Source organism: Phoxinus phoxinus, assembly GCF_949152265.1.
Source record: "Phoxinus phoxinus genome assembly, chromosome: 7".
Classification (NCBI taxonomy): Eukaryota; Metazoa; Chordata; class Actinopteri; order Cypriniformes; family Leuciscidae; genus Phoxinus; species Phoxinus phoxinus.
Genome location: NC_136882.1, coordinates 28,133,056 through 28,157,165, shown reverse-complemented (window position 1 = coordinate 28,157,165; position 24,110 = coordinate 28,133,056). Strand labels below are relative to the sequence as shown.

Here is a 24,110-nt window from a genome sequence, read left to right as displayed (position 1 = left end):
AGAGACAGACTTCAGTAAATGTCCCTCAGGTGCTTTATTCAAAAGGGCCGGGAGTTCTCGAACAGTTCTCAGAGAATCTCGACCCAACAGAAGAATACAACAGGCTTTATAGGATAAAGCCAGACACATCAAAATAGAATCATCATGACTAACATGTCACGCTCTATCAATATGATTGGTTAAATAGTTTAAAGCAAAATATCAAAAAACTTAGTAAGGGGTTAATATTTCAGTCAATCATTTCACAATATAGTCAAAGAACAGAACATTGAGTCCATTTCCAAAGTTCTATTTGACCAAGGTTATATTGAGTCAAAAGGTTAGAAGGTTAGATCATATCAAAAGGTCATCTGATGGCTACATCCTAAATAAAATGAAGTAAGAATTGTTAGCTACATATTCTATTTTATCATACTAAATGAGTCATAACCTGATGCATGTACACTTTTTTTTTTGTCTGTTCCAACGGTTCCATTTCAAACAATTGTATTTTTCACATATGTCAGGATTTACAGGATTAAAAATGCTTTGTTTATTATACAAATAAAATGGCTCTTTCCACTGTTTTAATAAAAGCAATTAGCTTGCAATTGTTTTTTTTCAGATTTGCATTGTGCCATGTGAAAGTCGTACATTTTCAGTAGTAAAACTAGTCTGGTTAGTTATAAGAATCTGAGACTAGGGACAGCAGATACATACTCAATTAAGCCTGTTTTGGTGCTAGACACATTGACACAAGACACACAAATCATCTTATTATATCAGAAAGGTCCACTTAACCTCTCGGTTGTACTGATAATACGATGAAGAGCATATTAGGCAGTGAGAGTTCACGGTGAGGGAAGCATTAGCTGTGTGAGATTGCTTGTGGTCAGTTCAAACATTAAGACCGAAAGAGGAGAACTGATGCAGAGCAGCAGATAATGAAGTGAACATGAAACAACCTCTCTCTCAACACTTTTCCATCACTGTACACTCACACACACATTCTTTTTTTGTATTCAGAAAAGTATTGGTCTCAAAACAATGATCTTGATTTGGGTGACAGAGATAAACAGCATTTGAACATAAATTACACTAAATAGATTCAGGGGTTAAACTGTTTTCGAGGTGGGGAACTGGTGGTCTTCTTACACTGGTGTGTATTCAGTGAGCGCACTCTGTATTCCATCTGTCCAAAAGGAGAAGAAATGAAGACGTTTGATCTCATGCCAGCCAGGTAATTTATCTCCAACTGTGGTTGGTAGGTCTTCTTTTGACTATAACAACTGTTGGAGTGATGCATCCTTTTGTTTGTTTTCATGCAATTATGACAGTAAAGAGGTTTTGATGCACGTGTTTGTATGGAGCGCCTGTCCCATGATGCGTGTGATATCTCTTTCCTGTAGAGCTGTGTGTGTGAGTGCTTGCGCGCAGCAGACTGTCGATAAGAGACCGAGGGGAGGAGAAGAAGAAATTAGCTGCTTTATTCTGCAGAATATATGCTAATAAATTCCACTTAGGCTTCATTTCCCAAATGTTTGCTCTCTTCTCAGAAGTAACGTTTGATATGATTTTTTCCTTCCTTGGGAGGGAACCTTCCTGTGTTGTTCTGCTGCTGCAGGGCTTTTGACTGTCGCTGACATGAACTGACTTTTTGTCCACTTTTTTAATTTGTGTGTGAACTGTGAATGCAAATTAGAATTTAGTGCATGTGATTTGCTGCAATCCCAGCATCAAATATTCCTGCTGTTGTTTCTGTATTACACACTCCCACTTTCTTGTTAAACAGTTTTTTTTGTCATCATATGTTCCTGATATGGCTTTCAAAGAGTAAAAATGTAGCTAATTATTAAAATAGATAAGATGATAATAGATTTCAATTATTGTTTGTGTGTGCAATGTAGCTTAACAACATAAGTCAAGTTCTGGAAGTAAAATCCTTTATAAAATATTAAATGCATTATATTAGTCGAGCTTTGCCGATATCCGGTATGCCAATATTTTTCTGATATACTGATATTTTTCAACTCGGTTTGGCCGATGCTGATACCGATATACAGTAACTTTGTTTGAAAAAACACCAATTCTCTCCAGTGCAGGACATATAAATGAATAATTTTTCAATTAGTATTGAGCAAAAACTGTATTTTTTCTTTCCTGTTTCAAAAGCTAACTAAATAAATGTTACTCAAGTTCTTTTTATAACAAGATTGAAAGATAAAAAAAAAAAGTTCTTCTTCTTCAAACAGATGGAGTTGTAACCTGAACATTTTATTTGTGGATTTAATATTTGTAGATGGTCTACAGGAATGGAGTCGTCAACACATGAAGCATTAAGTTAAAAGATGCCAACTTAAGCCTCTGATACAAAAATCTAAAAGTTATTTTAGAGCTCCTTGGATTTAAGTTATTGTGATCATCCGTTTTTTTATATATTTTTTTATAGATTAATCAACTTTATATATACAATTATTTAATTTACAATACATATTCTGGGGGTATACAATAGGATTTGGTCAAAAAAAACAATCTGAAACTTAATGTATTTCACAAAAATCCTGACCATGGCCATTGGTCTTCTGTATACGGCTACACGATGTCGTGCGTGTTCGTGAGACTCATTAGCACCACAGTTCACTCCGACTCGTCTTGATTTCTCACAACTTTTGTGCTTTTTCTGGGCAAGACAAATGCTAAATTAAATAAACATAGTAATCCCAAAAAAGTATCTGCATACTTTCTTCACTGAGTTGAATATCTCCAGACCGAAACTCCGGTAGTCAGAATGACATTTGACAGATGTGAACGTGATAACTTCTTGTTGTGATGAACACAACTGATATATTCACCTCAGAGTAGAAAGTACATGGATTGTATTTAATGTTTTATCATGTCATTATTTATTGTATATCATGTTTTTCTTAGTCTTGATTTCTCACAAATTGTTTGCTTTTTTCTGGGCGAGTCGGAGTGAACTCAACTCTTGCGCTATTAGAGTCGCATAGTGGTGTACAGAAGACCAATGGCCAAGGTCAGGATTTTCGTTAAAGCTGCAGTCGGCAGGTCTGGCAGATTGAGTGGACTTAGCCAAAGTTTTGAATGTTTACAACTCCCATGCCCCTCCCCCACTACCACCGAGCACCCTCCCATCGAGTTTGTGCTCGTCAGTGCGTGTGCACTAGTTTTTCTGTGAACGCGTGCCCTCTTCAGCATCGATCAACACCATGGAGTACTTACCATGTTTTCTTTTCCTTGGTTGTTTTGGACCTCCTAGCTCTGGTTGTTAACCGAGGAATTGGAAGCTTGTTAGTAGATTTTCTCTCCGCCATCACGCTTCGCACAATCCAACACACCTGCGAACTTCAGGCGTGTGCATGTGATATTGTAAGTAACGTGCGCGAGGGGGGATCTGTGGAGTCTGCACGAACTGTGATTGACAGTCAGATCTCACAACCCCCTGTGCTGACTGGACCAGAAGAACCGGGAGCGGTGGATTTTTGCAAAACAAATAACAGGCTCCAGGTGGAGGTAGAAGCGCGTTTTTTTTTTTCTAAAACTGCCTGATTTATGTTGTTCTGTCGGAGCATAGCTTCGGTTTCAGTGAATATGATCAAAAAAATCTTGCCGACGGCAGCTTTAAATAATACATTTAACTTAGTTTTTTTTTTTTTTTTTTTTTACTGAATCATATCATATACCCCCAGAACACGTGGGATATACGACACGTGAAGCATCAGGCCATTCTGTGATACTTTTGTGTCCTTTTTAAAAGCTTGATGCTAGTTGCTATTCACTGCCATTACATGAACGAGCACGAGAGGGACACTCATTAGGTTCCATTTTGTTAATGAGACTGTCTGAGAAGCTAGTGGCCTATAGACACTGCGAGTAGGGGTGGTTAATCTGTCTGATTTCCCGATTCGATTCGATTACGATTATTGAAGTCCCGATTCGATTACAGTCGATTTTCGAATATTAACGATTCTCGATTATTGATTTTCCATTTCACAACAGTAAATTCACTACAGTAAAAATCACAACAATAACAAATTATAACAAACTTCAACATATTCTGAATCTCTATTAACATAAAATACGGATGTCCACGCATCACATGTTACAGCTATCCTACCCGCTTTCTTCAGTGATTCCATGACTTCAGTTTTGGTCTTGTTGTAGAGTGTGGGGATCGCTGTGTCTGTAAAATATCTCCGAGATGGGACGTCCCTGGTTCTCAACGACTGGATGCAAATCCTTGGCAATAAAAGTTGCGATTGATTGTGTAATGCGCTTTGCCCTTTCCGAGCCGGGTGGAAGCTTTGACAATATTGTTTCCACGCTTCAGAGTTCCGTCTTTTGCGTTCCGTCAATGTTACGTTATTATCGATAAAAAATAAATAAATAAATCGATTTTTGGCATTTGTGAATCAATTCAGAATCGTCCACGTCCGCATCGCGATGCATCTAAGAATCGATTTTTTTCCCCACCCCTAACTGCGAGGCAGTTCGCTAGTATTTGAAACATAGCTGCTCAGTCTCTGACTCTTTGTACCAGCACCACAAATAGAGCAGTCAGTAAAAACAGCCTCCACAGCCTCTCCAGTTTTCCAGCGTGTGTTTTTTGCAGGCAGGTGGTATGCGAGTATTGACTGTTGTGTGCTGTCAGAGATGCAGGGGGCAGAAATACTGCAGCATGTCCCCTCACACACCACTCCTGTTTCTCCACTTCGCTGAAGGCTATAATATCCACTCGACGAGCATGCTGTAAAACACATGACATTTACAGTACTGACCTCTTTTTGTGATGAATTCCCTTTGTAAGGACACGGAGGGACTTTCTTTAAATCACGTTCCTGGGACAGATGGGGATTCTAGAACGAGGGTCTTTTAAGGTTTTTTTTTTTTTTTTTTTTTTTTGAGTAAAACTGGCAGGTTTTATGATTCACATATCTCACCGGCCCTGGCGGGCATGTCTCTAACGTCCTTTCTAACGTGTGTGGGTGTTTGTATCTAGGCTGACATTGTGATTTTGATTTGTTTAGAGCTGAAAGGTATTAAGGAAGGTACTGGAATATCTGTCCTTTTTCTTTTCTGTAAGGCCGTGTTGCCTCTAGGCCAGTCATGATTACATAATAGACTGTTTGTGATCGTTTGGTGCACTTTAAAATCTAATCACATATTGCCATGAAATGATGGAATTTCAAATGAAAATAGCAATGCAAAGAATTTTTTTTTTCATGACTTCTTTCATAAAAACCCTGGTCCAATGCAGTTGTTCACAGAGCAATGATGAGTTCAGAGCACTGGTCGCTCTTTCGTGCAGCTGCACTCCTCCAAGACTTCCTGAATGTCCCGTGGAGAGCCGAAGCAGTATACTTCTCTCCACAGGCCTCCTTTTCACCCTCTGCATCCAGCTATTGCAGATCTTCCGGTTACCATTGTGGCTTCAGTGGCTCTTATCTTTATAAAATTGATTTCCTTTCCTTTTAGTTTAATTTCCTCCTTGAATTAGTCACTTGAGCGGGTTTTTATTTAGACCCCACTTTTTGTCTTTCTTCTTGTCTCCTAGATGGCATGCAATTTTGGAGATGATTTTCACAGTCTACTGCAGTTCAAACTCAAGTGTTGGAGCGATGGCAGTGTCTTAATCATCTAGATTTACATCTCACTCTAATGAAATCTCTACTGCCCTGTCAGTGAACACAATCAGTCAACCCTTTTATCAGTTACGGTTAAATATCGGGCAGCTAATTCTGCCATAAAGAGCGGCAGTGAGTTCTTGTGTTAATTATGTGGAGTACAGCACAGTGCAGTTTATTAAACAAAGTGCAAGAAATTGGACACCGTTGAACACAAAGCCTTTTCATATCCGCTTCTAATGAATATGGCCTCAATTCCTTGAGGCCATGTGCGAGTGGTTTTGAAACTCTAAACCACCTTTGATTAAATGAAATGAGTTCTTGTTCTTGATTTAACAAAATTGTTGAATCGGGTATTTAATATGTTCAAATTATATATACGTTTCAAAAAGGCAAAACATGTAATGAAAACATTAGCTAATGTATATTAATGAACATGAATTAATAATGAATAATATACTTAAAACGTAACTTTTTTATTAATAAATGCTGTAAAACGTATAGCTAATGCTAACAAAATGAAACCTTATTGTAAAGGATTGCCCTTTTTTTAGTTCTGCAGCTGAATACCACAATTTTATCTTGTTTAGCAGTTCAAATTAATTTATCCAAGACTCTCATGCTTGGACGAACATATTTTTCTTGAATGCTAGTTCTTCCTGTGTCTCTTCCTTTGTTTAAATAACTCTAGTGCCCATATTTACTGCTCTCTTTGAAACACAAGATGAGTTGACTGCTTGGCGTTTATGGTGTTTGTTTTGAGTGGATAATGCGAACATTAATCGAGGCCTTAACAAGCATTTAAGATTCTTCATTTGCCTGTCACATTGCCTTTTATTGCAGTGTGGTCGTTCCGTTTGCTTTATGCATTGACCTTATATTGACACATGCACTATTTCATGTACACACACCTGTGCACACACAGACCCTTTGCCTTATGTATAACGAACACTATTTTTTTCTTGACATCCTGATCCTGTGCTTTTGAGGTGGCTAGGAGGGACTTTAACATAGCAGCAAGATGCCCATTCAAACTGAGGGGGCCAAGTGGATTTTGAATAATGTTATAATAAGTTCCACGATTATTGTAGTCAAATTAATGCTAATAATTATTGGACACTTTTCCTGCGGCATCTCTCTCTGTATATAATATAAACTGTATCGTTCCATTCTTGGAGAAAATAACGTTTTCTGACTGCAGTGTGGCCAAGTTTCACCAGCATACAGCCGAGAGCGGTCAGGTGTCCTGCAGGTACCCACGCACACATGCCGTCTGAGAAGTTATCTTCCGCAGGAGAAACCCTACACCTACGCCATCATCTCTTGCTCACTGTAACAGATACCAGCTGTCACAAACACCAGCGTTCTTCCCCTGCCAGCCTCCCCGCTGTGTGTCTGACCGATTCTCTCATCTTCCTCTACTTCTCTTCTCTCTCATCTTCCTGTGTCACCTCTCTCTGTGTTTTTTACTCTGCATTTCCTTCCTTCCTCATATTTCTGCCTGCCGGCACATTTCCCCCCGTCATGCACTGCTGCAGAGGACATCTTCTCTGTCCATCATTATTTATGATCCCTGCGTTCAGCACTTTTGCACAGAAAGACACTTCAATGAAATATTCACCTGCTCGATTTACTGTAAAGTGGTTTACTCAGGCTTGTTTATCCTGCATATGTGACCTGTACCCGCTGTTCTCATGTCTGCACTGGTCTTATCTAATCTGCCTGGTTCTTTCTGGCACCAAACACGGCATCCCTGCTGTGTGCTACAGCATGTCACTGCTTGTGCTTGTCATCTCTAGCAGCTGCTGGGAGCGAATGGCCGATGCACACTTACTGCACCGCTTCGGTTTGCAAAGGCTCTCATGATGCCATGATAAATCAGCACAGCAGTGCACCTCACATGTTCCTCTCTGTGCTGGTTGCCTAATGCTTTTTCTTTTTCCCTGAAAAAAGAGAGTTTGGCGTTTCCTTTCATTTGTTTTTAAGTAAAGCCAGGTGCACACTGTACTATTTTGGACACGATTTGGCCGTTTGAGTCAAATGTTGAGAATCCTAAAAGATTCCTCGGATCCTAGGCCTCCTGTAAGTCTCTGATCGCTTGTTTGAAATGTTCACCAACAGCAGATTAATGACCGTTGTCCGACAAACTTCTGGCAGTGTCAGAAGATTTGACACACGGTCCTCTATGTAACTTCTACGACAACCATCAAATCAAAAACCAATTGGAGAAATAAATCTTAAAAATCTCTGTGAAGTTTACTAGTGTTATACAAAGTTACTAGTATAATGAAAAGCTCTATATAAAATAAATGTAATAAATTTCAATTAATACCGGTAAATAAAATAAATGAGATTCTATTTTGGAAAAACTGCAATTTCAGAGAGACCATTGTGACTTTTCTTTCTTTTTCAAGGTACCTTTTATGACTGTTGAGATGAAAAATCTTCATCTTTGATGAACCTTGAAATACTGATTGTTCAGATCTTTGTTGGGAAGAAAATTGAGACTAAACCTCTTGTGATTTCAGTTGTTATATTACAGAATATTACAGGAAGATGTTCCCCAATAAGTATGACTAGTTTTTTCCACAAATACAACAGTCAGTCCGTTTAGCCTGCCATCAAACTCTACTACAATGAGCTCCTTCAGGACTCCAACAGTGCAGATAAATGCACATGTTCCTTATACCTTAAAGAGAAGAGACATCTTAGAGCAACTACATGATATTTGCATTTCTGGTTGGTGTTATATACAGTACATAACGTCATTTACATAACGTCTAGGGAACATTTGCACTAAGAACAACATGAGGATCATGACAGATTGAGTAGATAAAGCTCATTCAGATGTTATGGTGCTTCTGAGTGTCATGCATCCACAGTTCTAGCAGTTTAGTCTGGCCGCGTCCAGCTCTGAGCTACGCATGGCTGGTCTTCGGCTCTCTGCCAGTAAGCGGCTTTGTGCCTCATGCCATCTGCTCCTGCAGTTTGTGTTGGGGAAAACACAGCCCCTCTCGCACCCATATTAGCAAGATATAGTGATAATAATAAGCACTCAACCACCTCTTCAATTTTCATTCTTCTCCAGTTTGCCGGCATTGCAATTTTATAGCTGAATCAGAATAGACTTTTGCTTTAAATGCAGATCACATTATTTATTAAGAAGCATCTGCTTGTTTTTTTCAGAGTCTTGAACGTCAGCAGACTGCCGTAAGGACGTGAGATTAGATTTTCTTTACGTTAATCATCTTAAACCAATTCTTAGAATAATATGACAATGTGTAAGGTCATGTTAACACGTTAAAACCATGTTCTTTTATCATGTAAAGGTCATACAACACACATTGATTTTTTGCCCATCTCCCTGATTTTCCTGGCTTATTGGCAGCTCATTGTGTCTATTTCAAAATCTCTAATGTAATGTGAGACTGATTTTCCATTCATTGGGCTGTGCCAAACAAGACCTTTTAACCTTGTGGCTGATTGCTTTAGTAAATCTCAGCAAATGCTCCGTTTATAAACAAATTTTCTCAAGTCATGACTCATAGGACAAAACTCCGCAACAGCCTGTGTGTTTGTGTGCTTTTTAAAATTTAATTGTGGAGATGTGAGTGAATGAGAGAATGTGAGAGCATTGCAGTCCTGATCCGAGTCCTGTATATGTTTGAGCACAGCTTGGTCTGAAAAATGCTGTTCTTTGCTGGCCACACACACACACACACACGCGCACACGCACACGCACACACACACACGCACACGCACACACACACACACACACACACACACACACACACACACACACACACACACGTATATGATATGAACAATCTCCTAGGTCTGTGTATCTCTTTTTGAGTTCTGGAGGTAATAATGGTTCCATCATGAAGTGTTCTCTCCGCATATTTACTTGCTTACGTCTAATGCAGATTTTTATTTATTTATGTTTGTTCATCAGTTATGGGCATATTTATTTGGCAGTTGGTCTGAAATTATTTATTTTGGTGTTTTCTTTGTAAGTTCTTTGGTAAGCTCTATTTAGTAAATGACTGCCTGGGTAGCAAAGCAGCAGCCTTTAGTTTCAGACAGACTTTGGCAGCTGACTTGTTGCTTCGCTGCCTTAGCAGACAATGACTTCGCAGGCAATGACTTTGAAGGCAGCATTTGCGCACGAAGGTACCTCACGAAACATAAAAGCTTTGGTGATAACTAAGCAATTATTTAATTAATATAATAGTATTTTCTAGGCATGCACCGGAATAAAAATTCTGGGCTGAAACCAAAAAATCAGGATGCACCGACCTAACCTATTTAATATTCAACACTCAAAGCTAAAACTGAGTTGTACAAATTCCCTACACGTAAAGCAGTTTTTATATAAACTTTTTAATAACAGAAATATAACATTTAAACAACAATGAACTGTAATACCTTGTTTTCGTGACAGATTCATTCATACATACATTAAACAATGAAGACATAACTAACAGGTTAATTAAAAATAGAATGAATAACTAATACATTGCATTTTCAACAAAATGCTCTTCTCTAGAATTAGTTTGTCTAGCTAACTAATGAGTTTATGGACATTGAATAGCTTTCTTGAGGTAAATGTAGCGTTATGTGACTTGTTGTATAGCCTACAAGCTGTTTTCCTTAGTTCTTGCTAGAAATAACATCAAAAGTGGAAAATGTTGGTCAAAAATTAAAATTTTCACAGAAACTGAGCAGCACCAAACGCAACTTTCAGATGCCATATTTATTTTTTGTCATGGAATGGAACGCACAGGATTGTGGGATATTATGTGGGATGTATCCTTAAAGGCAGTTAAGGATACATCTATGCCTTAACTGAAGGTTTCTCAGGAGAGAGGAAGTTAAGATAACATTGTCTTCGGACATGCCCTGATGCCTTCCGACCGCATTTATCAGCTTTTGGACGCAGCCGGAGTCTAGAGAGAATGCTGAACTTTGTCCTCCACACGTTCAATGCACCTGCAGTTTGTTAACAGTTCAGCCAGAGAACTCGGATGACAGGAAGACAGAAGTCAGCCAGAAAGTGTTCTCTCCGGAGTACTGACCTAGGAACTGTACAGAGAGGTTCTGATAAAACGTATTTCATAAAGTCTGTCTATTTTTATGTCTGTCTAGATATCTGTGGGGCAGAGAGAACTGGGTCGTCTGTAATGAAATGTAACCCGCGTACCCGAGGAGGAGGGTGAAAATTCTTACCGACTCTCCGGCAGTAATATAGAGAATAAATGTCAAGTTTGAAAATGTGGCCACACTGAGCTTAGTGTATTCTATGTAAATATCACACCAGCACATTTTCGCTCACTGTAGAGGAACAATTTAAATTTTTTTACTACACGAAAGATGATCTGATCTAACAAACTTGAAGCTAAGTCCTAAGAAAAAAATATTTAAAATTGGATAAAGTGATTCCTGTGTTGACCAAAGATTTTCAGATTTTATTGTTTAATGTTTTTTAAAGCTTCATAATTATGAGAAAAAAAATGTTCCTCTCTTTTGAAATGAGTTGGCATTTACTCAAATAAGTTTTCCTTGTAAATACATTTATTATTTGTTAAGTAGGAATATAAGATAATGTACATTTAGATGGTCATCATAGAAAATTATTCACTTTAAGATGATACACGACCCCGTCACATTGCGTTCTGCTGTATTTATTTTGAACGACTGATTGTACTGTACATCTTTACCTGTAGCACAGATACAGAAAACAGGCCTATCGGCAATCCACCCACTGCACACAAACCGAAGCAAAACTTGCTCCAGTGATCTCTCTGCTGCCATCTCTCTTCAGGCCGGCAGAAACACTCTGAGCTCATGCTGAGGGTTAAAGGCTTTGGGAAGTCTGATCACAGCTCTTCACGGAAAGCCAACCTCTCCCCAGCCCCCATACTCCCCTGTTCCTCAAACACTCAGCCCAGAAAGAGCGTGCCCATCATTATCATTGTTCATTGCATTTATTCATTCCTAGAAAGAGGACATGCTTCTCGGTTCAGCCGCTCAACTTTTGTCTATTGAGCCATATACAGTATGGCTCAATAATGACAGTGTTTGAAATTCTCTCATTGTTAATAAGTCAATAAGCTGTAATAACTGTCAGCTTCATTGCAGTTCTCTGCTTATTTGGATAATGTGGAATTTTGTTACCTTGTCAACGATTAATGCCACTTCAAACTGATTGAAAACGAATGACTTCTGAGCTCTTTGTTTTTGTGAATCGCTGTCAGTGTGAATATTTTTTGTTGAATGGATTATGGCTGTGTAATCTCACCATTTAAAGATTACATTTAACAGGTTTATGGGTCAGAACAGCAAGACAGCAACAATAGCTCAATTATTTTGCGAGAAGAGGAAACAAAGGCAATGCTGGGGCCAACTAAATGAAAAGCTGTTCACACTGGAAGTTCAGGCTTGTGTATTAATGTCCAATTATGATTTTTTTATTTATTCTCTTGGAAAAGATCTAGATTTTTTTTATTGATCAAATTATTGTTATTAGCTCACTCACAGAATATGTACGGTAGGCATCTGTTTATACATGATACAATCACCAGTCATAGACTAATAAATCAGACTTTTGGGGATCATCATCATTGGCAACTGGCTGGGCCGATTTCCAGAAGTGGCAGTTCCCCCCTGTGTCAGTTCCAGAATCTACAGATAGCCTTGGCAATGGATAATGCACACTATTATTTTATTTTATTTTTAAATTGAGTATATTAAATAATAAAATAATTATTTCAGCAATTCAAAAGATGTGTACATCTCATTTACCATTGTTAAATAGCATCATATATCAGGATTATTTTGACCATTGCTCATCCATATAATCTTGATATTGATTTAATCAACAAACCCCAAATGTGCAGGACTCTAATTTACACGTTTGTTTCCTTTCCAGGGGGCCGTTTAGCGTGGTAAGAAGATGCATCAACAGGGAGACGGGTCAACAGTTTGCAGTGAAGATTGTGGATGTGGCCAAATTCACCTCCAGCCCTGGCCTCAGCACAGAGGGTAACGCACGTCATCTCTGTTATCCTCAACTGTTTTCATCTTTAGATGATGATTGTGTTGAGAATTCATCAGCTGTGAGCTTTCCGGAGCTCAAAATACATAATCTTTGTTTTGTCAAGAATAATCATTGAATTATTTCTCTTATGGCTGGAAATGAAACAAACTGAACGTCAGTGTTTGTGTTGATTAGATCAGCCACTTTCTAATCAGAACCTTTGGATATGAAATCCTGCTCTCATGCAAAATAAACTGTCTAGACCACCAGCTCAACTTCTTAACATCTGCGGTTACAATAACTAATCCAGCTGTCCAGAATTTACTGTGGAATTAGCTTTGCTTTGTTGATGTGAAAATAGATGAAGTGCTACTTTGCTGTAATGTATATACATAATACCATAAGTGGGCAGCATGTCTGTTTTGCTGAGATAGTGGATGGGCCTGCTGGTCATACAGTACATTACAGTGGGATACAGTAACCTTGAAGACCTGACTCTTTGTTGCATGATCTATGTGTGATCCCATATTTCATCTTAAATGGCACCTTAGGGAGCATCTAGAAACAGTAGGTTTAGTGTATTCCATGTCTTGCTCTGTGTGTGTTGGTTTAGCTTAGTGTGTTTTTGTTAAATAAATCAGACACCGGAAACTCAGCTTTGATATATATTTAAGAAATATATTAAAACAGGAAAAAAAAGTCATTTTAAATTATAATCTTTCACAATAGTACTGCTTTTACTGTATTTTTACCCCCCCAACCCCCCCCCCCCCCCCCCCCCCCAAAAAAAACAAAAAAAACCACTGACTGCACCCTTGGTGCTGTCTGTTTTTTGCTTAGAAGAAATGAAGTACTGTATGTCACACCTTTTTTTTTCATCCTCTTCTGTTTAGAGGTCACATTCACTTATTTAGAGTGGACTAAACAACTGCCTCTCACTGTTCTCTGTTTCCCTGACACTTTGCAATGCTCAATTTTGGAGTTAATGAAGAAACTTGGCCCTTTTTTTTATGTTTGTGGCATGTATTTGTGTGAGACACAGACTGATCCTAGATTGACATGTAAATGAAGCTTGATTGACAAAAAAAAAAAGAAAAGCTAGTACCGGTAGTGGACCATCCAAACTTATTCAGCTAACAGGGCGACTGACAGGTAGACTCCATCTGTACAGTATTGAGATTATAGTCTGCGAGTCTCCCTTAAAGGGTTAGTTCACCCAAAAATGAAAATTCTGCCATTAATTACTCACCCTCATGTCATTCCAAACCCGTAAGACCTTCGTTCATCTTCGGAACACAAATTAAGGTATTTTTAATGAAATCCGAGAGCTTTCTGACCACCGATAGACTGACGTGAACGGCGTGGAAGAGAATAAATTGTTGAATAAAGTTCTTTTTTTTTCTTCTTTTTTTTTGCACACAAAAATGTATTCTCGTCGCTTCATAACATTAAGGTTGAACCACTGTAGTCACATGGACTATTTTAACAATATGTATACTACTTTTATGGGCCTTGAAAGTGGTTTTAACGTTGCAGTCTATCGTGGTCAGAAAGCTCTCGGATTTCATCAATAATATCTTCATTTTTGTTCCGAAGATGAACGAAGGTCTCGCGGGTTTGGAACGACATGAGGGTGAGTTACAGAGGAAATTAAACAGATAGATCCACTGTACAGCACTTCCTCTATCACAGTGCGGGTGTGTGTCAGCATGGAAACATAGCTGTACAGTTTCAGCGTGAATTCTCTGAAGAGGGAGAATATCTTTGGGTAGGATGTTAAATATGCGTGCATGTGAGAAAGAACTCTTTGCCCAGGGCTTTGTGTTATCTCAGTCCACTGCTAAACCTCTGTCTCATCTCTCCTGAGATTCACAGTCTCGGCAAACACTCTGCCCACCTCCCATCTGTCTTTCCTCCTATGTGGGAGAGAACACACTCATGCTGGTATTTCAGAATCTACTGTAAAACCCATGAGACTCAGTGATTAAAATGACTTTTTTCACTGTTACCTTTCAAATGTCTATTCCTCTCTGAGTGCAAGAAAGAAGCAACTCAATGAACTTTGGCTCCCTGTGGTTTATTTGTAGTCACACACACCCTCGCCTCTAACACCGTGACAAATACTCTCAGCCAGTGAAACAGCTGTAGGACTCGAGCTTCTCTTGATGTAACTGAAGCAATGGCAAGGCCAGAAATTAAAACTGATACTCTCAAATTACATCATTTTACAATACATGGGAGTTCAGATGTTATGGCAAGAAGGAGGCGGGACCCGGCGAACAATTCAAATATTTTAATTAATTAATAAATAAATCAATACAAAAATTAAAGTATAAGCCAGCAGTCCATCGCGGACGACTGCTGGCCACACAAAACAAAAATAAAACATCAAATAAAATCTTCATCTCCACTGTCGTCGCTCACCTTTTTTTTTTTTTTTTTTTTTTTACCTTTATTTATCCAGGTAAACTGTTTGAGAACAACTTCTCATTTACAAGCATGACCTGGCCAAGAGGCTACTGGAATAAATAGAAACATACTGAACAGCACATAGTCATACACATACCGTAACACATAGAACAAGCTATAAAATAAAATAAGTAGACGCAGCAAAGAGAAAAAAAAAAAAAAAAAAAAAAGTAGACCGCAAAGAGAAAAAAGAAAAAATTAATAAAGTGCTTAAGTATGCGTGTACAAATATGGTTCAGGATTGTCAGCAGGAACAAGAGTCAACTATGTTGTTTTGGAGGTTCTGCTTGAAGGTGGAGGATGGGATCAGAGACGTCAGTTTCAGAGTATTTTGTAGTATGTTCCAGTCATGTACTGCTGCAAAGCGGACATGAGCTTTTTTATGCTTCCGCTCCTCCGTGAGAGATACGAGACCGGTGCGTCGCGCTGCGCGCTGTCGCGATGCGGTCACCCGCGGTTACCCGCGGTTACGAGTCATCCAAAAATATTTTTAATGATATTCGGGTCGCGGTCGGTCGGGTCGTTTGAAATAAAGATGCCAATTAAACCTTTGTAATTTATATAGTAGCTACTAGACACAATAATGTTCTATGAAATACATAGGTCTACACTTTATTGGCTGAATAACTGCGTGAGGATGACGCACAAGCTCAGTCAGAGATGACAGCGGGAAATCCTTATTTACCTGAATGTTGAGCGCGTTATTAACTTTTGAATAAAAGCTGACGCGGGACAAAATGCCCGATTTCCCAACACGTTGAACTGAGCAATGCCATTGTGCCATTTTAATAGGCTACTTTTAAACGCATATAGCTCAGTAATGTCAGTTTTATGTATTTGCTGAGAGGGGGCGGGGTTTTTGTTGGGAAAGTCGGGGGAGAGACGCACACTTCGATTAGATTAGGGTACAATAATTTCTTTCTTTTTTTTGCGGTCCGAGTTGCGGGCGTGTTAGTTGATAACGTCGGTCGGGTGCGGGTTGTTTATACATTGACCCGCGCATCACTGGTAGCCACACACAGACGTATGCTTTGTTTTCTTGAACGCAGGCCAATCGGAGGTGTTTAAGTTCGAATCCTCTCATCACTCAAAGCCGGAGTTTTTGTCCAGTGCTGAGTTCTGCGCGCTCGCAAATTCTCGTCAAATAAAAATAAAGAAAATAAGAACAAATAGGCTAATCTAACTAACAAGCAACAGCCTAAATAAATACAATAGAGCAAAGATACAAATAAAATAAACAGTACTATTGAGGTTTTTCAGGTAGGTCTAACATTAGTTTCTCAGGAACAGAAATGTAGGCTAATAAAGTAATCAAATGTAAAATAACATTGCATATTTGACTGTATAAATTAAAGATGGATCCTTATTAAAGTTACAAAAGCTATTCAATTAAGAGCTGTGATGGATTTCCTTGTAATTCTGTTTGATTACCATTTAAAAACACAGACAGCAGGAATATTAGGCTGCTGTCCCTTTAAGACATAATGCACAGAACCAAAATACGATGATACTTTGGTACATATGCGTTGTCTTTCTCGACTGTATGAGTTCACTTAAGGCATAACAGGCTATGTCTGCTAGGATACTCAAGACGGACATGTTGACAATTTTTGTGTGAATTTGTCCGTTCAAGCGCAAGACGCAAGATAACTCAATATTTGCACGCTGTCTGAGACGTGTGCGTGCTTCGGATTAGTGCACTCACACACACACTCACAAATAAATACACAAATCTTCCCACAGCGAGTTCTCTTCCACATCTTTGCGCTTGACTGTTTAAGTTGGCAAGGCTTAAATGAGTGCTGCAAGTGATAGCAAGTGTGCTGATCAGGTCTCATCTGTGCTCGCCCGCGGTGTAAAGTCCCCCCCCCCCCACTAGCCACTAGCATTTGTAGATTCTGTGCACCTGTATACATAAATCTGTATAAAACACTGTACTGCTATCAGCACATCTCAAAACCCATCGTTTTGTGTTGTCTAGACTTAAGCTGGGGCAAACTAAACTGTCATCTGTACCATATTTTGTGTTTGTAGCACCTTAAGGTCACCGTTCCAGCTGCCAACCATCTGTGACAAATCCTCTCCAAACTCTATAAAACCCATTCTGTGTTTAGGGTCTATAAACGCACACTCTTATTATTTGCTTGAATCCAGTGTTTTGTTATAGCTGCACTTCATCAATACTCTGAAGTACGGATGCTTTCACGTACCATTGTAGCACTTACCGTAAAGCTAAAGAAAGCCCACGAGGGCCACTTAGCTCAGATTCTCTGTTACTGATGGACATAAACGACCATTCAGGTTATATTCAGTGTGGTTTAAGTTTCCTAATGACGGATTGAGGTTTATTTTAAATGAAGGCAGTGCTCAAGTGTGTGTGAGTAACTATGTTGAAAAGAATTTGCATACACGGTGGATATGTATGGCTGATGTGAGTTACTTTAGCAAAATTAAGTTTAAAGTCTGATTGTTTTATAGGTTGGTATAAGGATGTTGGTGATACAAGAAATAGTCTTACTTGACGGAGTCACCGTATGTAATCACAAAAAGGAAACCATGTGTCTGACTTTGGTATATTCATTCAATACATTTATACTTCAAATTCATACTTTAAATGATCATATAAGTGCAAATTTTCACATGTCTGTAATTTCAAATGACTGCTCATCTTAAACTCATAGCTAAAGGTTACTTCAGATATTTCTTCATTTGGCTTCAAATATTTTTTTTCTACATTAAAATATTTTATAAAATCATATATAATGTTTTATAATACATTTATACTATTATATTTATAATTTTAGAAGTATTTACAATTATATACTGTATATTAATAATATAATATGATTATATAATATGTGACCCTGGATCACAAAACTTGTCATAAGTCGCACGGGTATATTTGTGGCAATAGCCAACAATACATTGTATGGGTCAAAATGAAAGATTTTTCTTTTATGCCAAAAATTATTAGGATATTAAGTAAAGATCATGTTCCATGAAGATATTTAGTAAATGTCCTACCGATATAAAACATTTAATTTTGTGAGTGAATGCAGCACAATCACGAACATAATGGACAACTTTTAAACGCGATTTTCTCAATGTTTTGTTTTTTTGCACCCTCAGTTTCCAGATATGAGAATTGTTGTATCTCGACCAAATATTGTCCTATCCTAACAAACCATACACCATTGGAAGGCTTATTTATTCAGCTTTCATATGATGTATAAATCTCAAACCATGTTTAAATTTAACCATGTGACTGGTTTTGTGGTCCAGGGTCACATTTGGAAAGAAATATTTTTTGTTTGTTCTTCATTCCTTGAAAAAGACAATCCATCCCTCAAAGCTCTGCACGTTTGCTTTGTTACATCTTTGCCAAGTGCTCTGGACTGTTAAACTCACTCATTCTTATTCCGTCTACTACAGGAATAAAAATGTCTTTCTTCCTCCAGCTCTCGGAGTCCTAGATAAGCTTTTACATGTGAGAGAGACTGCTGAACAACACAGCTCCTCTCTCTAGATTAATTCTGGTCGTTCTGTAACCCCCTGTCATTCCCCTTGTGCTTTTTTTTACCCCTAGCAAATTCTTTGAAAATATGTGTGGTCATCCAGAGGACTTCCAAAAAAAAAAAAAAAGTCTTGCAATGCGTTGAGACATTTGTCCAGAATCGAAGGGAATGCCGCCTCCAGGAGGCAGAGAGATGGACTCCTTTATTGTCTTCTCTACGGGAGGTCCAAAAGTCTTCACCATTGCACACGCAAACAGCCGAATGTTAAATGTTGTAACCATTATCATCATCATCATCCCCAATACAGAGCTCCAGCAGTGTCTTCTGCAACAAGAGGTTGTTTTGAGGTTACCGCTACCTTTTTGTTTAGCTACCCAATTTATTTAGTGCTATTTTTGGAAAAGTGTTTTGTGTATGTTTTTCAAAGCGGTTCTATTCAGGAAATATACAGAGAGGAAAGCCTCCGAACAGCCTCTGGGAAATCCACAATTATAATTTAAAAGACCCTCCATTGCTTTTCATGTTTGCTCCTTCACAACGGTTGTATAAAGTCACTGAATCATGAAATGATTTGCTCAGAAAGCTGTAGACACAGAGGTTGTTAGCCTGGGTGAACTGTTTTTCCCTATGGATCAGATCAGTGTGCTTTTGTTTCAACCTCTTCTCCCTGAGATATCAAAAAGTCTAGCTTATTCTTTCTCTCCAGAAGCATTTAGCAACTTTTCAAAGGTCGTTTCTTTTTGCTAGAGCACTGATGGGACAGCCTTATTTCTGATGACTTTTTTACTACACACAGACATGCAAATAAAAACATCCTCAAGGTACTTTATGGTTCAAGTTTAAAGTTTAAACGTATCATTTACTTTTGGTTAAGGTCACATCAGTTTTTAGGTCAGAGTATACGGTTTACTGTTGTAGCTGCGATTAATCGCACGGTTCGCACCCTTATCGTGAAATTAACCATACAGCATTTAGCTTTTTTAACACGTTCATTTTGTCATCATTTGCTATATCCAGCAAGGTAAACCATCAGATTGGAGGATGATTCTCACAAAACTGTATTTTCTGCAAGCTTATTTCAAGGTAAATTTAGGTGTCTTTTCAAATAAGGACACTGAGACTCCAAAAGGACACCAAATAACCAAATGATATAAGGAGTCCATATAATTCATAAATGTGTGCGCACCTAAGGGAAAAAAAAATTTGCAGAAAGAAACTTTTCAGAATTCAGTATAGTGTTCAGTGCAACAGCAGAGAGCTTGTTTACTGTAGCAAGGTATGTTGTTATGGGGAGGAGGAGGCGGGAACCGGCGAACATTCAACAACTTTAATCATAAAATAATCAAACACAAAATGAAAGTCTAAGCCAGCAGCCCCTCGCGGACGACTGCTGGCCACATAAAACAGAAATAAAACACAACATAAAATCAGGCCTGTTCCTCTCTCGATCTTCACTGTCGTCGCTCCTCCTTTTATGCTTCCGCTCCTCCGTGAGAGATACGAGACCAGGTGTCGTTCATTATTAATCACGCCACCGGTCTCACTCCGCTCTCTCACGTCCCTCGACCTCGTCCTGCTCGCCACATTTACATTTTAGAAAAGTCAAGTTGCAATACCGAACAGGACCACATGGAGATGTCAAATTACTAAACGCAGCAACACGCACGTCAAATCAAAACATCCTGAAAGTGTGTGGAAACAACGTGAATGTACTGAAATGTGTCTGTGCATAAATACAATGCGCACATACCCGATTTAGTTGGGCATCAATATACCGTAATGGAATCACGCGTGCTTACTGTACGACTTCTGTACGACGCCTGTACGCCACTGCAATCGTCTTTACCTTGATTGCAATCCTCATCCTCAACTTTTTCTGGCGAGAATCTGGTTTGCCGGAGGATAAAACGGAGAGAGAAGGAACACTTTCTAGGCCTTTGCTGACGATCATTATTAGGCCAATGCCTTAAAGATTAGGCCAGATGTACCCACATCCCTGCTGGCTTTTAATTGGATGTTCTCATCTTAACCTCTGTCTCATTGATGTTAGATTATTACAGTACATTTTTATAATTTTCTTGTTGTCCTAATAACTTTATTTTGTTTTAATTACTAATTATAGATGTTTGCTGATACAAACATCTTAGCTCATGGTTGTTTTGGAGTTGAAGCAAACCTCTAAGTATAAAACTTTGACCCATAATTATATGTTCAGCCCTCAAAATATTTTGGAACCGGTTTTGATTTATCCAGTATATCAATTTCTAACTTTTTTCTTCTTCGATGTGATAAGAAGTGTATTCACCAAGGGCCTTGAGAACGAATGGACCACCTGGACCCATGTATAGGGACTGAGGGTCTTTTTATTCCCTAGTCACGAATTGTCCCCACCATAAATCCGTAAGTCTACTCGGAGCTGATTCAGCCATGACACATCTCTAACTGAACACCCCTCTTTACTGTATTTGTGGAATTATTCTGAAGCTTGGCACCCCAACAAAGAATTGTGAAAAATGGATTTTCGTTATTCTTTAATAATTACTACATGAAAAAAAGATGCTGTATTAATTTTTAAGTCCTCCTGTGCCTTTCAAGTCATAAATCGAAACAGAACCGATGGTAAATGGCTTTTCTCAAATGTAATATCTTGTCTTTTAGCGTTGTAGCTGTGCCGCTGCTTTTTATCAGAATCAGACTGAGATTTTTTTATTTAATTTTTTTCTCATTACGTTGTGGTGACAGAAGAAGCGTACAGTACGCAGAGACAACAAACAGTACACAGATTAGTAAAATAAAAAATACAGATATGTGAATAAGATAGAAATATGTATATACTGTATATAAATAAACAAATTAGACACATTTGTATATACATGTGTGCTGTATACAAATACAATAAGATGAACCGGGAATGAGAAGAGATAGGGTATTTTTAAATAAATGTAAGTGGTATTGCACAGTGGAGAACGTTGAACTGTTCATGAGGTAGATTGTCTGTGGGAAGAATCTTTTCTGGTGTGTAGTGCTCTGTAGCACCGGCAAGACGGCAAACGTTCAAAGAGAAGATGGCTTGGATGTGAGGGGTCCTGAGTGGTTTTCTGAGCCCTTTATCTCACTTTGGATGTATACAGTTCTTGGAGGGTGGGCAGGCGAGGACCAATAGTCCTCTCAGCAGTGCAAATTGTCCTTTGTAGTATTTATTATGCTCTAGATTCAAATAGAATAAAACGGTACTATTTCTACATTATATTCTATATATTTTGATGCTGTTTTATAAAATAACAGAAAAAACTACAATAAATCAAGTTGCATTTATAAAAATCTATATATATATTTTTCACTATACTAGTCAGTGAGAGTCAGATAAATCTGAGTAGCTGTTTTATTTACTTGCAAAAAGTGGAGCTTGTCAAGTGTTAATATTGAATTAGAGTTTCTGTTTACCAATGCTGGCCTGAATCTCAGCACCTCCAACCTTAGCAGCATGATGCTCTCCAGGGGCTGAGAGATCATGGGAGGTGTGTGTTTGCTGTATATGCGTGTCAGCATGTGTGTTGTGTGCCGTGAGAGCCGTGGAGGCCACACTGTGCGTGTGGATGTGAAACTCAGTGAGTTCCCCTTCAGCACCTTTGAATCGCATGCTGACTGCAACTTTCTCTTTATTTCAAAATAAAAGAGTGACTATGTTAACAGCCTCTGATTTGTCTCTACATCACGTGCAATCCATGTCGGTGTGCACAGGTTGAGCTTGTAAGATGTTGTCAGCATTTTATGTTGTGTCTCTGTATGGGGGTTTTCCTTCATCTACGGTCTATATCCCAGGGGTTGATTTTGACTAAAACTTATAGATTTGAACCTTTTAAAAATATTATATATACGTAGGTCACATTACTGTATGTCTATTAGCACTGAAGACATCTACTGTATATGTGTATTCCTAGCAAAAAGCTAACCTTTAGCAGATGCACATTTAATAATACATAAGAAAATGTTGTTTTACCTTTATTCCAGACACAGATAAAATATATAAAAATCATGTCATGTCATGTAATGCTTTAATAATCTAAATGAATAACCAATTCAGACCATTTCAGCATATATTGTCAATTTATATCAATTTTATTATATCAAATGTATACCATCAAATGTAAGTGTACTTTTTTTTACTAAGGAGACAACAGTGACTGTGAAGAGCATTTCAATTATTGTGACATTTTCAACCAAGCTGTAATATTGATAAAATATATATATTTATTTTATTTAAATATGCATATTTGCAAACTATTAAACACAATAACACAAATATGGTGGAAATGACACCGTGGTGTAAATGTTGCAGACATAAACCAGTGAACAGTGAGAAGTGCTTTTTCTTCTAAACGTCCACAGGGCCAAACATGCTCTTAGTTGAAGAAACATTCACTGAATGTGTCAAAATGTGTCAGCGCTCTCCACACAGTGTGGGTTTGAGTGTGTAGGCTATCATTTAGAAATAAGCTTCAAATGATTGCCATACAGTTGATAACAGGCCGCTATTCAGAAAGACATTAATTTGGACCTTTAAACTTCTCTTTCAGAAAGACACATGTTCCTCTTCTGTTTAAGAGGACACAGAAATAGCCCAGTTGTAAAGCAGAAGCTTCTGCTTTACTCTACAAGCATCACTTTAACATCTGTTTATGTCCTTCCCCATCACTGATCTGTTCTCCTGTCTTTGAATAACTGTTTTGAGTGTTTGTTTGAGATGTTTGACAGTCATGTGGTGAATGATTCTAAAGCTTTGAATGGGTCCTGTGCTTTGGTTTTGGTGGGGGCTGGGATGGATGTCATTTTATAAATGCTTCGGGGGTCAAACGGCTGGTTAGTGGAACTCAGCGTCAGGTGGCTCTCTGATACTCTGTTTGATGGATCACTGTTTACTCGGGTTCGTGACAGCGCTGCTGTGATGGAGAGAGGCCACATATGCTTCAGTCGTGGCCCAGCATACATTTGAGCTTGGAATTAGTCTCAGCCTCAGTTGGCACGCTCACAGACTTCCTACGGTTTGTTCACACAAAGAAGTTGTATGACATGGCTGCAGTTTCATTCCAATTGGCTGACTTTACACAAATTCTAAGAGTCAGGTTGCAGAGGTCTTTATTAGTCCCCCAGGGAAAAGCGTCTTGGAATAATGCAATGAACACTTCTTAGGAAGAACTCATGATTTGCAAAAATGTGAGAGGTTTATGGCATCAGATCCACTTGTGCACTTAACAGCAAACAAGGAAACTATACACTGCTTTTTTTATTTTATAAAATAATCACTACTAAATTCTCATCTACACACATTTCTGTAATAGATTTTTCCTGTTTAAGTGGGAAGTTCGTAGCCTAAAAAATGTGTCCTGAGCTGTCTGGATGCTGATTGGCCCAGGTATTTGCTTTCAAATGAGTTGCCTATGCTTGAAGGGATTTTCAACTTGTAAA

The 24,110-nt window shown here is 38.4% G+C and overlaps 1 protein-coding gene across 50 annotated transcripts in view; it reads left to right on the top strand.

Annotated features, from left to right (window-relative positions):
- Positions 1–24,110, top strand: part of caska (calcium/calmodulin-dependent serine protein kinase a) — a 147,984-nt gene that overhangs the window by 63,049 nt on the left and 60,825 nt on the right. For all 50 annotated transcript variants that reach the window (XM_079619111.1, XM_079619122.1, XM_079619119.1 and 47 more), the window contains exon 2: positions 12,553–12,665. In XM_079619111.1, coding sequence (XP_079475237.1) covers positions 12,553–12,665 — 113 coding nt within the window. The remainder of the gene's footprint in view (positions 1–12,552; positions 12,666–24,110) is intronic.